General features: G+C 43.4%; 1 protein-coding gene across 1 annotated transcript in view; it reads right to left on the bottom strand.

Moving 5' to 3' along the window:
- The window catches only part of MYLIP (myosin regulatory light chain interacting protein), a 42,380-nt gene extending 28,730 nt beyond the window's left edge, over positions 1-13,650 (bottom strand). Inside the window, exons 1-2 of the mRNA XM_086950150.1 lie at positions 13,446-13,650; positions 10,160-10,350 (exon numbers count right to left, since the gene is read on the bottom strand). Of these exons, the coding sequence (XP_086806276.1) occupies positions 10,160-10,350; positions 13,446-13,532 (278 nt within the window). The 5' untranslated portion in view covers positions 13,533-13,650. The remainder of the gene's footprint in view (positions 1-10,159; positions 10,351-13,445) is intronic.
- Positions 13,651-14,356: the final 706 nt, after the last annotated feature.

The raw sequence follows: 14,356 nt of genomic DNA, 5'->3' as shown, positions 1-14,356 counted from the left end.
AAAGCCCTCTTCGGTCAACAAATACAGCGCTGAATAGGACAAAAACTAACAAGCAAAGCAAGCATACGGTCACAAGGATTGGCAAATACACAAAGGCCAGTCGATGTGTGTGTTGACACGACAAACACCACTAATGGCCGTAGGTCAAAGCCTGAAATTTGAGCAAAGCAGTTTTTTCCCCCTACAACAAAAATGAGGCACTCTTCTGGCGAGGTAAATGTGAAACAGACATTCAATCAATCAATCGTCCACTCTCCATTGGAAGTGCTCGATTCAGGGTCCTATTCCGAACCACTGTGCAGTTCCATCCCCAAAGCATTCAATTTAGGATTACAGGATTCGTTTAAAAACGGGTTTGATTATTCAGTGTGGTCCAGTTAGTTGAGATGGACGATAGAATCGAGGTTTCATTTTCAGGGTAACCGCTACGAACATGCTACTAACTGGAATACATTGCAAGCCAATTTACCCTGCGCTCCTATACTGTAAATAAATGCATCATGAATGGACACCCCATGACCAATGTTGACCAATGGTGATTGTGCACTCTACTCTGTTCGGAGGTCATGGACCAGATGGCAAACAAACTGTACTTGTAGCCAGCAACCAAGGACTTCCCTTCCTCATAAAGATCTGTAGAGAAAGTGCTCCCTTTCCACCCAGACACAGAGCGGCCCCAGATCTCTTACCCGTGCACGCTCCTGCTTTATTAAAGACATATCAGTAACTTGGAACATCCTCAAATGTAGCAGTGAAGCCAGGACACAGTAGCAGGGAGTGGGACTCGATAACAACATTGCATCCTCACATATTAACAAAAGCATACCAGTGAGTAGCAAGAGACATGGAACGTCACAGACAAAAAAAAAGAGAATCAAAGACCAAGTCTCAAACCGAAATGACAAATAAAGTACATCTGAACAGCATACATCAGACAAGATCGGAAGCAATGAAAAACAAGGCTAGAGTAGTCTACAACAAACGTAAAGTCTCCAACAACGAAAACATCTGGCACTAATGACTCAGACATACATAAAAATACTGCATATGCTCCCAGCCTAAGAGCCACAACTAACTGCTATAATGGGCCCAAAGCGTATTTCAGGCTGGGGATGCTCAAAGCAAAAGGATCTGGCATTTCGCCAGTCATTAGTACCGCCCACCTGCCCAACTTCCCAACCTACCTCCCCACATCACTTATAAATATGATGGCATCTCTGGATGCCCAGTCCAATTTCCTTTACCACCACCTCCCTTCACTCGCCTTAACAGAAAACACCTTTCCTACCACACTCACCCCCACATCCCGCTTTTAGCACTCCTGTGGTTGCCAACAGCTCTTGGAACGAGTCACAGTACGCAGGATTCATAAAAATTGCGCCCCTATCCAACAGCTCACAGAGGCCATAGTTCTGACACATCCCTCCTCGACAACTGTTTACTTCCGCCTATAAATGTTGAGGTACAGCCTGGATCAACTGGTGGCTATCACACCACTGGATGAACTGTAAGCCTCGGTGTAACTATATGCAGTGCTTTAAATGGAAATATAGAAGTGCAGGGACTCCCCATTTAGAGTACTTGTTTACTCCTGTGAAGAGCAGGTACTCTCCAATTAAATGTATTGCAGCAGTGCTGAGAAGTACAGGTACTCTTCCTCTCAAACGGAAGTGAAGGTATTACCTGCCCACTTAATGCACGAACTATATGACCGCCTCGCAGAGAATAGCTTTCTAAACAATCTACATAAGTGTTATCCAAACTGTGGGACGTAAAAGTCTGACAAATAAAAAGGCCTTTAAATTCTGGGTTTATCTTTCAAATTTGGTGCTGGTCTTCCCACAAATTGCTGTTTATGGGATTGGTGTTTACTTTTCTCTCATCAACTGCAAAGTGACAGGAGTTTCTAAAGTGAATTGTGTGAAAATCTTGCTGGCGTTTAGGAAGGGGTGTTGTTTTTTCCAACGAAACGTACATACATGTAATTGAACTGTATTCGTTCGGCAGCTAGGAAAAGCAAAATTAAAAACAACATTTTGTAGAATTCTCAAGTGTGCCGGAAACAAAAATAAATGAAGACACAATTGGTTAATAAACAAATGATACACATTCACAGAAACCGCTATCGTTTATGAGCTATATACTTTTAGCAGTAAAATTGTAGGTCTGTGTATAGTGGCCGCTTCGACAGAAAATGTACTTGTCTGTAAATGAATTGCGCTTCCTGCCTTCCACACGATGCTTCGGTTACATTAAAAAAAAAATCCCCTCTCCTAGTGTCCATTACTGCTAGGTAAGTTGCGTAAGTTTGCCATTTTAACCACTGATCCACACACAGCCCCATTTGAAAAAGACTGGTAAACTGTATATGTTATTCGTGTAAATTTTCCCTTTCATTGGCAAGTTTTAGAACATTGCATTCCGAGGGGGATAACATAAAAAAACACCATGGCTACACAACTAGTTTGTAGCTTTCGTGTAGTTTGGAATAATGAGAGAGAAAAAATATATAATAAACACCGAAAGCACTCGTAACTCCGTCCGAACCTAAAATGGAGGCCTGCTCTTCGAGTGGTTTCGGAGTTGGTTTCACTTGCCTTAAAAAAGGAACCAACTTCAGAGAGGCCGGTGTCAAATAACAACGCAGATACTTCCGCGTGGAGACAGGAGATGCAGGCCAATAAGAAGCCCGGATTCTGCCTAAACGAGGAAGCGCCGTAGACTAGACATATCAACTGAACTCGCTGTACTATATAGCAAGGAACGCTGACGCTCTGAGGTTACTCGCAGTCACTGACCTGCAGTTACATCGTCACATGCCATTTCGAAGACATGAAATGCCTCATAACAACCGCACTGGAAACCACCGCTCAAAACACGCCCAGCAGCTTCGGAGAAACAGGTCCTGGCTGAGAACCGTAATGGCTATTGGTACAGAAATCACCCTAAAACACACTACCACAAACTTTACACCGCACGGAAACATAGCATATCACCCACCGAGCAAACTCAGGCGTTTTAAACTCGCACCGATTCAGGGCACGTTCGCAGCTGCTTGCTACAAACAGAGCTGCCGCAAAGGTATGTAAAGCAACTTTGACGAGAATAAAGGAATTCAAAGCAGTTCACTTGGATGCCACGGGTCAAATCCTGTCTGAAGGAATCGGCAAACTGTAAAGTGGCAATACAGGCCAATAGGAACACGCCGATTGCCCTGCGAGGGAAGGGGAAGCGGAAGACAGGAAATTGGGGCTATCACTACCCGGGTGAAGCTGAAAATAGCACGACTGTTTTGAGCCCCACTTTGTTACGTAGGTGCAAAAAGGGATCTGAAAGTCACAAGGGGTAAGGGGCCAGTCCAGGAAATATTCAGCAAAAAATTATCACATTGCATGCGTCAATGAGAGTTATTAGGTATAATATGCGGCACTCTATAGGTTTCGGTAATAAATCCTATACGGATAAAAAGGAGATGCAAGTTATTGTTTTTAAAGAAAAAAATACAAAATTGGGCCTTGCACGGAAGCATACGAGCATAATTTTGTAAACAATGTCTTTACTACCTCCAAGAGTAAAAATGTTATGAAAATCCATACAATGCTGTATTCAGCAGAAAACAAGAGTACGTGACCATCTTTTTGTTAAGGAAGACACGGAGAGCCTCTTTTCAGCACTTCTAAGCATATGCCACAAATATAAAAAAGGAAAAAAATATAACATGCTGCCACCCAAACGCGGCCACTTTATAACTGCAATAAAGCATTTTTTTTTAAACCCACACAAGTAGGATTTAACTTTTTTTTATTTTTAAACAAGCCTTTCATTTTAGAGGACAGATATCTAAATCTTCGCTAATAACATTTTCTTTGAGGGTACAAAGGTGGACCAAACATTGGAAAATCCCTAAGCACCTGTCGAGTAGCCACCACCTTATTCTTCAGGGAGACTGAAGTTATCTGCTACCTTTTCTCAAACAAAATCATGGTTACAGAAGGAATCCTGAAAACTGGACAGAAACTGCTTAGTACTAACAGTTTCCAAGTTACGAGCAAAGTGACTGCTGCAGATATCACTCCTGTCGAAGCAATGCTTTGGAGTATGATAAATGGCCAAAGTTTGTGCTGTACTTAAATTGAAGTAGCAAAGCTTTAAATCCATTTAAAAGTGTATGTTAGAGAATTTGACAAGTGGGGAAGAGACAGTAGTATCCAAAGTACGGTCTGGTAACATCATAGACCAGATCGACAATATTATTCACAATAAGGTCTATTTTAATTGTGGGCGGAGTCCTGAAAGGCTGTGATAGCATTACATCAGTTAGCGAAAGAGAATAAAAGTTCTTCGAAACAGAGTGGTAGCCATTGAGTGGAGTTTGCCTATGTAATGTTGGAGGCATAGGAGTCACTTTTAATTAAATGAGCTTGTGCTGTAAACTGGGGTGTACGAAATGTATGGTCTCTTAAGTTTTGTTTTCCTCCACATTCACCGTACGCAGTGTTCCTTTTACACAAGTGAACAAATTAGGTAGTAACAGCAACAATTCGCTCACACCGTATTACCCACGTTCCTTAAGCACATTTACATAAAAGGATGTACATAATCCACCCTTCAGATTAGTCCTAAGGAGACAGCACAAAAAGAAGTGGGTAAAGCTGTAAAATTGCCAATCTTCTAAATACCCTTTGATCTATTTAGCCTCAGAAAACTTCAAATGTGATCATAGGGAGGATGACATAGGGAAATGTGCTTTAGCAAAGTGGTTACAATCAGGGCCACTGGAATTATGTAATTTTGTAGCAGCTGTGTTTTCTGTATAGTTATGGATTTGCCAAATAATCCGTAACCATCTGCATAATCAGCAGATTTTAAACACACTTTTTTTTTAGCTTTAATTGATCAAAAGTTACTAGAAACGGAGCAACATGTGTTCCTGTGCAATGGATGTAACTTTGTACGGGTTGACTGTTCCCTTTTCTGTTGCTTATTGCTGTATTTGTGTGTCAAACTGGTTCTAATGAGATTAAGCCATTGCCCACAGTGGTAGCGTGTGTAAAAGTTACAAAATAATGAAGTAATACCATCACGAAACGTGCTGCATTACACTGCATAATTATTTTCTTGCCACAGAATTTGATCCTCCCCCGCTTTATAATTCCAGTAGCCCACCTTACAAGGTAGCTCTGTTAGAACAAGCCTTCCTTCTCAACCCATTAATGTGGCCACAAAAGGCTGATGTGGTTTTAGGAATAGTTCAGTCTTAAAACACGCCTTAAAAGACAGAGGAGGGAGGGCGTAGAACAGAGAAGGAGCTGTGGAACAGAAAGTAGAAGAGAAGGATGGAATTGCAACTTTGAATCGATCAAGGTCAAAGCTACATGCTCAGAGCAAGGACCAAGTCATCACATGAACACTAACACAGTACCCTCAGGTATCATCCAACTTATTCCTATCATCAGAACGTCATAGAAATAAGGACACCACAAGAATCCCCGTAGGCAGCCTGTCCAAACCAAGGAAGAACAAAAACATGACATCACCACCCAGGCAGGCCGCTGCTAAGCTAAATTAACTGTTTATATTTGCATTATGAGGCCACACGCCAAATCACCTAAATACACAACGAATTGAACAAATATTAGATCACTCAGTTGTCAAACAAAAGAAAAGAACACAGCGGAGACCTCATTCTCTGAAAAACAACCACACACTTAAAGGGGCCTTAGACCTAGTCTCCTGTACTACACATGTCAGAAACAAAATGTTAAAAAAATGCAGAGTTCGTAAACAGCAAATAATTCATCTCAGGAATCACACCAACGACCAAAGGAAAAATCCCTTGTAGTGTAAATCTGATTTTGTTTTTTTGTACCACCACTAACAGGTGAGAACGAGCAGCACCAGAGCAAGCTACCTTATCCCGCTCAATACCATTACAGTACAGGAACCAGAAAGGCAAGCTTCTATTGTGTATGGGCATTTTTGACCTCTCGCACTGAATAACCTACAATAGATTATACACTACACAGCTCCTTGTTAAAGTGATCTTCCCTAAACACATCACTGTTACACTAACTGAATATATACACCCTACAAGTACTACAATATATCAATACCTTACAGACAAGCTGAAGACCATTTCACAGTCCCACCTTCACCCAGAAAGAGGGGAGTATACTCCTCACAAAACACCAGTTCTAGAGGCCACACCCAGGTTTCAGGGTGGAGGCTTCGGTGTGTTTTATCCAGTTGAAAGGGGGGGGGGGGGGGATTAGCAAATCTGAAGTATGGTATGAAAATTCTCCGAGGGGTGTTGACGAAACTGATAAAGGTACTTTAAGAAAATCCGCTCAGAGTGGAAACTACAACACCCATGCTGCCCGCATAGGTCCAACCCAGAAAGGGGTGGGAGCTTACGATCGGCAACCATGTATTTCGTTAAGAAATTCAGCTAGCAGCAGTACAAAGTTTAGGCAGCAGACTACCCTACCGGACCCTCTAGTCCAGAAGAGAAGGATTTTGTCAAAGCTGCAACAATACCATACTTGTCCACCAGCGACTTATTTGAATAAGTCAAATCAATCAATGTAAGCTTTATGTAGCTTTGAAATAAAAACAATAAAAGTAAGACGGACCATGATGTACACATCAATTAAAACCATCCTCGAAATAATCACAATAAAAACATGCAGGGTAAAAAAATGCATTGACAGAACTACAAAACACTTTAAATAAATACACCATTAAAAATCCCAACAGAGATGAATCTTAAAAGATATCCCTACATGTAACGTAATAGCAATATTAGGGCCAAAGAGTTGAGTGCACTATTTTTAAAGGGGAGAGACCTTTCTTAGGACAAGAACACTCACTCAACCTAGGATGACATGCTTCATCATAAGGTTCCCTCCTCACACCAGGGCCACTAGGTCCCTGGTGTGGGCTACAACTCTGAGCCAGAAGAGGAGCAGAAGTGTTTTGCAGAGAGGGGACCGAAAATATGGTTAGTGCAAAAAGAATGGAAAAGGATAACTAGGTCAGGATTAAAAAGCGAAGAGGACTAGGTGTTACAAGCAAATATATATCCCTAAAATAGGTCAATATGTTTTTGCCATTCAATTACCCCATCCAGGGTTCACGGGCATTCTTTAGGACCAAAAAAAGTAAGCCACTCTGCAGTTATAGTAATGAAACAACATTAAAATCTTATGTAAATGTGTATACTGGCCATGACGTGATAATAGCCGATATATTTCCCAGGCCCATGATTGAGTACCACACTGACTGCTCCGCAGCCGTGTTTCAAGTGGGGTACCTATCAGGCCAAAGAGAGGTAACTGAATATTATTGATGAGACCGTGTACCCTTAGTATCTACAACCTTTGGGTCATCACTCAAATATACCGGCTATTATCACGTCATGGCCAGTATACACATTTACATAAGATTTTAATGCTGTTTCATTAATTTGACTGTAGAGTGATTTACTTTTTTTGGTCCTGAAGAATGTCTGTGAACCCCAACTGGGGTACTTGAAGGACAGAAACATGTTGACATATTTATGGGGTATATTTGCTAGTAAACCCTAGTCCTCTTCGCTTTTTAATCCTGTCCTGTACAATAAAGATATTTGGTCTCCTAGAGTCAGGTTTAAATATCGTTTCCATTTTTCCACTCTATGAATAGGACAACTCAACTCCATGGCCCTTATGTTATTACATTACCTGTAGGGACCTCTACTTGGTTTCCCCTTTTTCATGATTTGATCATTCTTGAGAACGTACTTCCAGCGAGTTCATTTTCAGATAGGGGGTACAAAAGGGGGTGGTGATGCCACCCCAGTTCAGACATGGCTATATGCAAATCAGTCTGACCCAGTGCCTCATGGGAACAGTCCAGCCCGAACTGCCAAGCCAGGTCTTCCCTGGACCGGAAACTAGCTTCCGAGGACCGGTTTCTGGCATTCCAGCCGTCTTCTGCCCGGCTTGCTTGAATCCAGTGGCAAAGTGAGCAAGGGACTCACGTCTGAGCATACCCTGCCACACTTATGGGGGCCAAAAGCGGTACAAAAGGGGGTGGTGATGGACGGAGCATCTGAATCAATCAAACACTCTCACCCAGTCAAAAGATCTGGGTTTAATCCATCACCGTTCTTTAGCCCACTATGCCACCCCAGTTCAAACATGGCTATATGCAAATCAGTCTGACCCTGTGCCTCATGGGAACAGTCCAGCCCGAACTGTCTGAGCATACCCATGGCAGTTCGGGCTGGACTGTTCCCATAAGGCACACACAGGGTCAGACTGATTTGCATATAGCCATGTCTGAACTGGGGTGGCAGAGTGGGCTAAAGAGCGGTGATGGATTAAACCCAGATCTTTTGACTGGGTGAGAGTGTTTGATTGATTCAGACGCTTCGTCCATCACCCCCCCTTTTGTACCACATATTCAGATAGGGAGCAGTGCGCTCCCCTCATTTTTTTGGGCCCGTCTCTTGGATATTTTGTGTGCATTAAATCATAGTAATTTCTGTCAGGGTTAAGAAAATCCCTGCCCTGCCCAAATAATCTATCAAGGATGGCACAAGGCCATGTACAGGAGGTCTCGTGGTCTTAGTCACCCTCCTCATCACATCCCTCTGCTCTTGGCAATGCCAAGGTACATCACACTTACTCCAATTTAAAAAGTTGCTAGTCTCTGGGAAATAACGCAATGTCCCGCCAACTCTTGGATTCTAATATAGAAATCTAAAAATGGGGAGACATATCCCCACTGGGAACAAAGTATATTCCGTGGGGCCCAAGGATTTAACAAAAAGGCCTGGGACTTCTGCGACTCTGAAGTGTTTATGAAAAACACTGACATTTTATTTTGCCTGCTGTACTTGGCAAAAGGAGGATTTTAGTACTTGGCAAAAGGAGGATTTTAGGAGGTAGACTGGGTATCATTGCAACGTTTAAAAAAAGGTAGCAAGATTAATTTGAGAGAAGGGTAAATCAAGAATGAAAACTTTATTTTTTTTTTAAGGTCTTGGCAAGTTATACACTTCCCTAAACTTCTCTTCAGCAGTCTGGCTTTCAACATTTTTAATTGAATACACATTTACTTATGGGGGTAGGGAGCGAATTGCTAATTCCAAATTCTGAAACATTTTACAGCAAGCAAACAGAAAGGGATTCATGTGTAATAAGGAGACCTGGCAATTGCACGACTGAAAAAAGTTGAACCACATCAACACGTGGGGAGGAGCTATTTCCTGCCTTCCTATGCAGGCGGGTTCCATATGACCTGCAGTAACACGGACAGCGGCGAGGGTTACTAGCGTTCATAAGGCGCCGGCAAAAGCCAGACCGAAAAATATCCTGTCATTTGATCTGTCCGTCCCTCACAGACTGAACTGAAAAACAAACTGTGTTACCACGGAAAAGGGAATTCAACTCTGCAGTTCCCACAATCGCGTCTCAGATTATGGCTTTGCAACCAATCGGTTTTGAAATGTACTATTTACATAGTCTTAAGGAAATTACAGGCGAAACTTCGACACTTTCAATTCAGAGTGAAGGGGGTCCGATGAATAAAGTAAGTATAGATCTAGAATATGTATTTCTAAACCCACACGTTTGTAGGTATTCACGCATCTCCTACAGGAAGTGTCCTGTTATTGGAAATACATACATATACAAATTTACTCCAGTCATGAAGGTGCAAAATTGGAATGGGGAGTGAAATACCCCAGTACTAATGCAAGGGTAGGATAAGAGGTTCTCCAACGGCCAAAAGAATTTCCTCGCAGGAAAAAAAAGTTACATGTGCAAATGTATACCCCAGTCACGTTTTGTATACAATTTTCCAAATGGTGAAAATTCAGCACGCAAGTACTGGAAAGGTCCTACGCCTACAGTACAATTTTGGGAGTAGTAGTTAGATACAATACAATTCCCAGGAGTTGTTTAAGTTTGCCCCTAACATTGGAGAGCTGCTACTGGATCAAACAGATTCATCTATGCAAAAAAAGCTATACGTGGAACAAAATGGAACATTGACTGCTGTTCGTAGGATTAGGGAGTAAAAATGAAAAACACATAGTAAAGCCTCCAAAACATTTTTTTTTAAACCACGATGCATTTTTTTCGGTTTCTGAAGGGTTGAGGCTGCCTCTTACCTGGTCTGCTCCTGCAATATGAGATGGGGCTCCACGAAGAACTTGACCCTCAGCTTCATTCTGTAAGGCGCCAGGCCATCCATTTGCTGGGAGATCCTGTTCCTAAGATTGAGCCACAAATTTTCGCCTTTGTTGCCGGTGAATTGGAGTCCGAAATAGTCAACCTCTATAATGCCCAACCTCCTGCAGACCTGCAGAAAAAGGGGGCATGATCACACCAGCATTCAACCCAGTGCACTCAATATTCACAGGCCTGCTGGAATTATGCGGCAGGTTAGGGCCAAACTATGTGGCAAGGTTGATTAATTATGCAGCAAGAATAGGCACATTAGATGGTAATGTCGAATTATGTTGTCATTTTTTACAGATCTTAACCTGGGCAAAGGCTTCGCATCAGTAATACAAGGTTAACACCCCAAAACAACAATAGGACACAAAACTGTTACCAGCCAAGCTTTGCAAAGACTTTCCATTTTGCCTCACAAGCGTTGCCTGTCTTATTAACTTTTAAACCGTTTGAACTACAGAAAATGTTTATTAAAATGTGAATATTATGCAGCACATACTGGATTGAGCACACAATTCATAATTTGGAGAAAACAACGCAGCCGCTAAAAGGCATAATAAACCCAGTGGCCTTGAATGCCAAATATGATGGAAGGCACATATGTAACCTTTACTCTGATATGTTCCTTTCCAACAAATGCGGTACCCATTCAAGACAATTTACTGACTGACCCAAACCTTGCAGGCAAAGACGCCAAAACTTAGTTTTGACATAATTTATGCAGCCACCCATATAGAACATCTCCTCTTTCAAGTAACTTGGGAACGGTGGGCAATACCTGCTTATCTATTTCAAAAAGATGAGCTGTTCTCCACTCACTGAGATATCTTAACATAACATAATGCCTCACTTAAAAAGACTGTTCTGGATGCCACCGTTTGCTCGTTGTATTTACTTTGGCGAGCAGTGATCATTAAAGATGACCTTACATGCCATCTCGTGACCAAATGCACTGACTCAATGGCAGCCACGTGCAAGTTAGGAAACCAAACAAGTTATAACTGTAGTAAGAAAAAAAAGTTTTGTTTTTTTTTAGAAAGTAACAAACACATTTGTGATATCTAAGACAACCAAAATGTACCACCAAACCAATCCACACGACGCTTTTCAGGTCGGTAAGAATTTCCAAACTGGAAATACATTCACGTCGTCTATCAACAAATGGACTCGACTAGATACAGATGCGAATGTTTTTTTTTTTTTTTTTTAGAAGTCTAGTCAGCAGCTGGGCAGAAAATTACGGCTGCACTTTGGAATTTCTAAGTGGAAACTAAAGCGTGCTTTGGTTTCAGTTTGTTTTTTGTTTTACCAATTAGAAAGACAGAGCCAATTACGCATAAGGGGCAAAAAGACAGCAAAAGCTCGAGGGGGAGGGGAGGCGGAACAGAAAGGACGGCCACAACACAGGAGCCCATCTGCCGACAGCAGCTAAGCATCTGTCCCTCTTGAAGCATGGGGGCAGCTGTTGCCCCTCTCTGCCTGACCCCATCAATCTTCTATGCATCGAACCCAAAAGCCTGCACCTACACAGCAATCGCCACAAAAGACGACAGGCACACTCAGGGCGACTACCAAGAGCAGCCCTCCCAGATGAGAGGGATAACAACAAATACACACACTTAAAACGATTTTTTCGGACAGATGGGTTCAACTGAGCCATTCGCTTACTTGTCTCCTGCAGGCCTAGGGGGGGAGACCACCCACGAAAAAATATAATGTTGCTTCTTGTATTGTTTTTTACCAATATGCGCTTCCAGGAGAGATAGTATGACTTTTTTTGGAGCCGATGTGCAACCATACCAGCGTTTACAAATGTTTTAAATACACTAGGATTTGTTCCAAAAGCAATTCCAAGTGGACGCCTTTTAGAAGATGATGGTGGGGTGTCTGGGTTAAGAAGTGGCAGGACCCGAGGAGAAGGTGTACTTTCCCTGCTATTGGAGAATTATTTAAGGATGTATGGGCACTGGCACACTAGCTTGCACTCCACACACGATACCCTTAGTAGTCCCATAGCTGCCACCACGCGTGAACCAGGAGGATTTAGGAAGAATTTAGGTCTCTTGGAGGTCACTTAGAAATCGGAGCCCGAAGGGCTGGCTACACGGGTGGCTGGCTATTAGGACATACGGCACAGAAAAGCGAAGTCCCACCTTTAGAGAACACTGGATGGCGGTCAGTACAGAAGGTATAAACAAAAACACACGCCACTACTGGGCAGTGAAGGGGCACCGTGAAGGTTTAAGACCTTAGCACACAGACACCCACAAAGGTACATAAGAGCCTAAAAAGAGTTTGGAAATCGCTGATACGGTGCGCTACATATAGCGCGACAGGGACCAAGGTTATTAGAGAAAACAACTTCAGTCAGAAAATACAGGGGGGGGGGGAGAGAAGATCCCTAATGAAGCAGGGTAGGGCCATCTACAGGATTTAAGAAATTACAAGAGGGGCCCGCAGATGAAGTACCGAAAGGGAAACTACAACAAAGGTCGTGGGATGGGCAACCTACGAGAGGAGTGATCAGAGAAGGGACAATAATGGTGGGCCCCAAATCACTACCACTAATAAAGGGGCAAAACATCAGTGATACTAATTGAGGGTGGGCGTTGAAGTGCCCTTATCGAGGAGCCCAGGTGAAATAACCTAGATCAAGGGTTCTAACAGAAGGGGACCTTACAAGAGGAGTCCGAAAGGGGCATGACAGGAGAATACACTGATTAATGAAACTATGGAAGGGCCTCCTTCTTGGTGAGGGGTGGGCAAGATATGGTAAACTGCTACAGTGATGGTCCCAGAAGAGGGACATTAAGAGGCCTCAAGAGGGATGGGACAATAAACCCCCCATCCTCCCAATATCAAGTTAGGTCTTAAAAAAATAGGGCCATAAGAAAGAAACTACAACAAGGATTATAGTGTGAGGAACCTACAAGAAAATCTGAGAAAAGACTGTAACTGAGAACCCCCAACCCTCTGGATTACTACCACCAACGGTGTAAGAGGAGGCTGAAATAATGTATCTACCGGACAGGAGGGGGAGGGGGGTGGGGGTCCCTGAACACAAAACTATTGCAACCCCCCCCCCCCCCCCATTATGTACACCAGGTGTGAAGGGGCCATATTAGTTAGGGTACTATGGCTCTAAAGGGTCCCTACAGAATTCTCTAGATCAACTATCCATATGTAGCGAGGGGGGGGGGTGATGGGTCGTCATCTCACCTGGATCAGGCAGTCTTCCCCGTTCGCTTTGGCGTCCACCTCAACCTCCATGACTACGGCGTCCGGCCTCGTAACGAAGCACAGCATGGTGGGTGTTGCCGCCAGGGCTGCTCTCGCGTATGCTGCTGCCACACAAGGAATCCGGTCTTCACCGACCTTAAACACCGCCGCCGTCGCCGTGTCCTGCTCTGGTCTCTCGAACAAGTCGCTCGGTCCCCTATACACAGAGCCCAGCGCCGGCCCCCAGCCCCGCCGAAACCAACCGCCGCGCGCCTCTCATCTCCCTAGGCACCTCGCCAACCAATCAGAGCAGCGGTAGTTCCAGCGATCCCTTCGGGCTCTGAAGTGAGCGCACAGGCGCCACCGCATGGTTATCTGCGGGAGTGCAATCCAGGCTGACTACAGCATGGCTGTGCCCGAGGATTGATTGCTCAGTTTTGTTTTCAGTCAAGTTAGCTGGCTCTCGGTTGCAGAACAGCACGCGCGTCCTTCTCCAGCTGCCTCTTAGTTCTCCGCAGCCTACGGCGGGGGAGGCGGAACGAGAATAAAAATAGAAATATGTTTTTATCAGTAATAGGTAGGAAGAACTCACTGTGGCATAAAACAATATTTCAGCCCTGAAAAAAATGGTAGGGACAACATTTACTACAGGTTTTGAAATCCTAAAAGTCACAGACTTGTCAAAAAGCATTTGAAACACAAAATCACACATATGCATCGATCCTCTGCTTGCCTTTCAAAGTAGTTACCTACTGAACTGTGTGCTCTTGAGAGCTCCGGGCTGCATATCTTTATGCACTGCAGCCCTGCGATTTACAAAGAAAAGTACATAGCCAAAGGAAGCTGTGCATTTTTCGCATGCAAACTCTTGGTATTTGTCAGTAGCTCCTACATAACGAACGTTCCAATGC

The sequence above is a fragment of the Lissotriton vulgaris genome, unplaced genomic scaffold (assembly GCF_964263255.1).
Source record: "Lissotriton vulgaris unplaced genomic scaffold, aLisVul1.2 SCAFFOLD_1755, whole genome shotgun sequence".
NCBI classification, from domain to species: domain Eukaryota; kingdom Metazoa; phylum Chordata; class Amphibia; order Caudata; family Salamandridae; genus Lissotriton; species Lissotriton vulgaris.
This window is presented reverse-complemented; position numbering and strand designations above follow the sequence as displayed.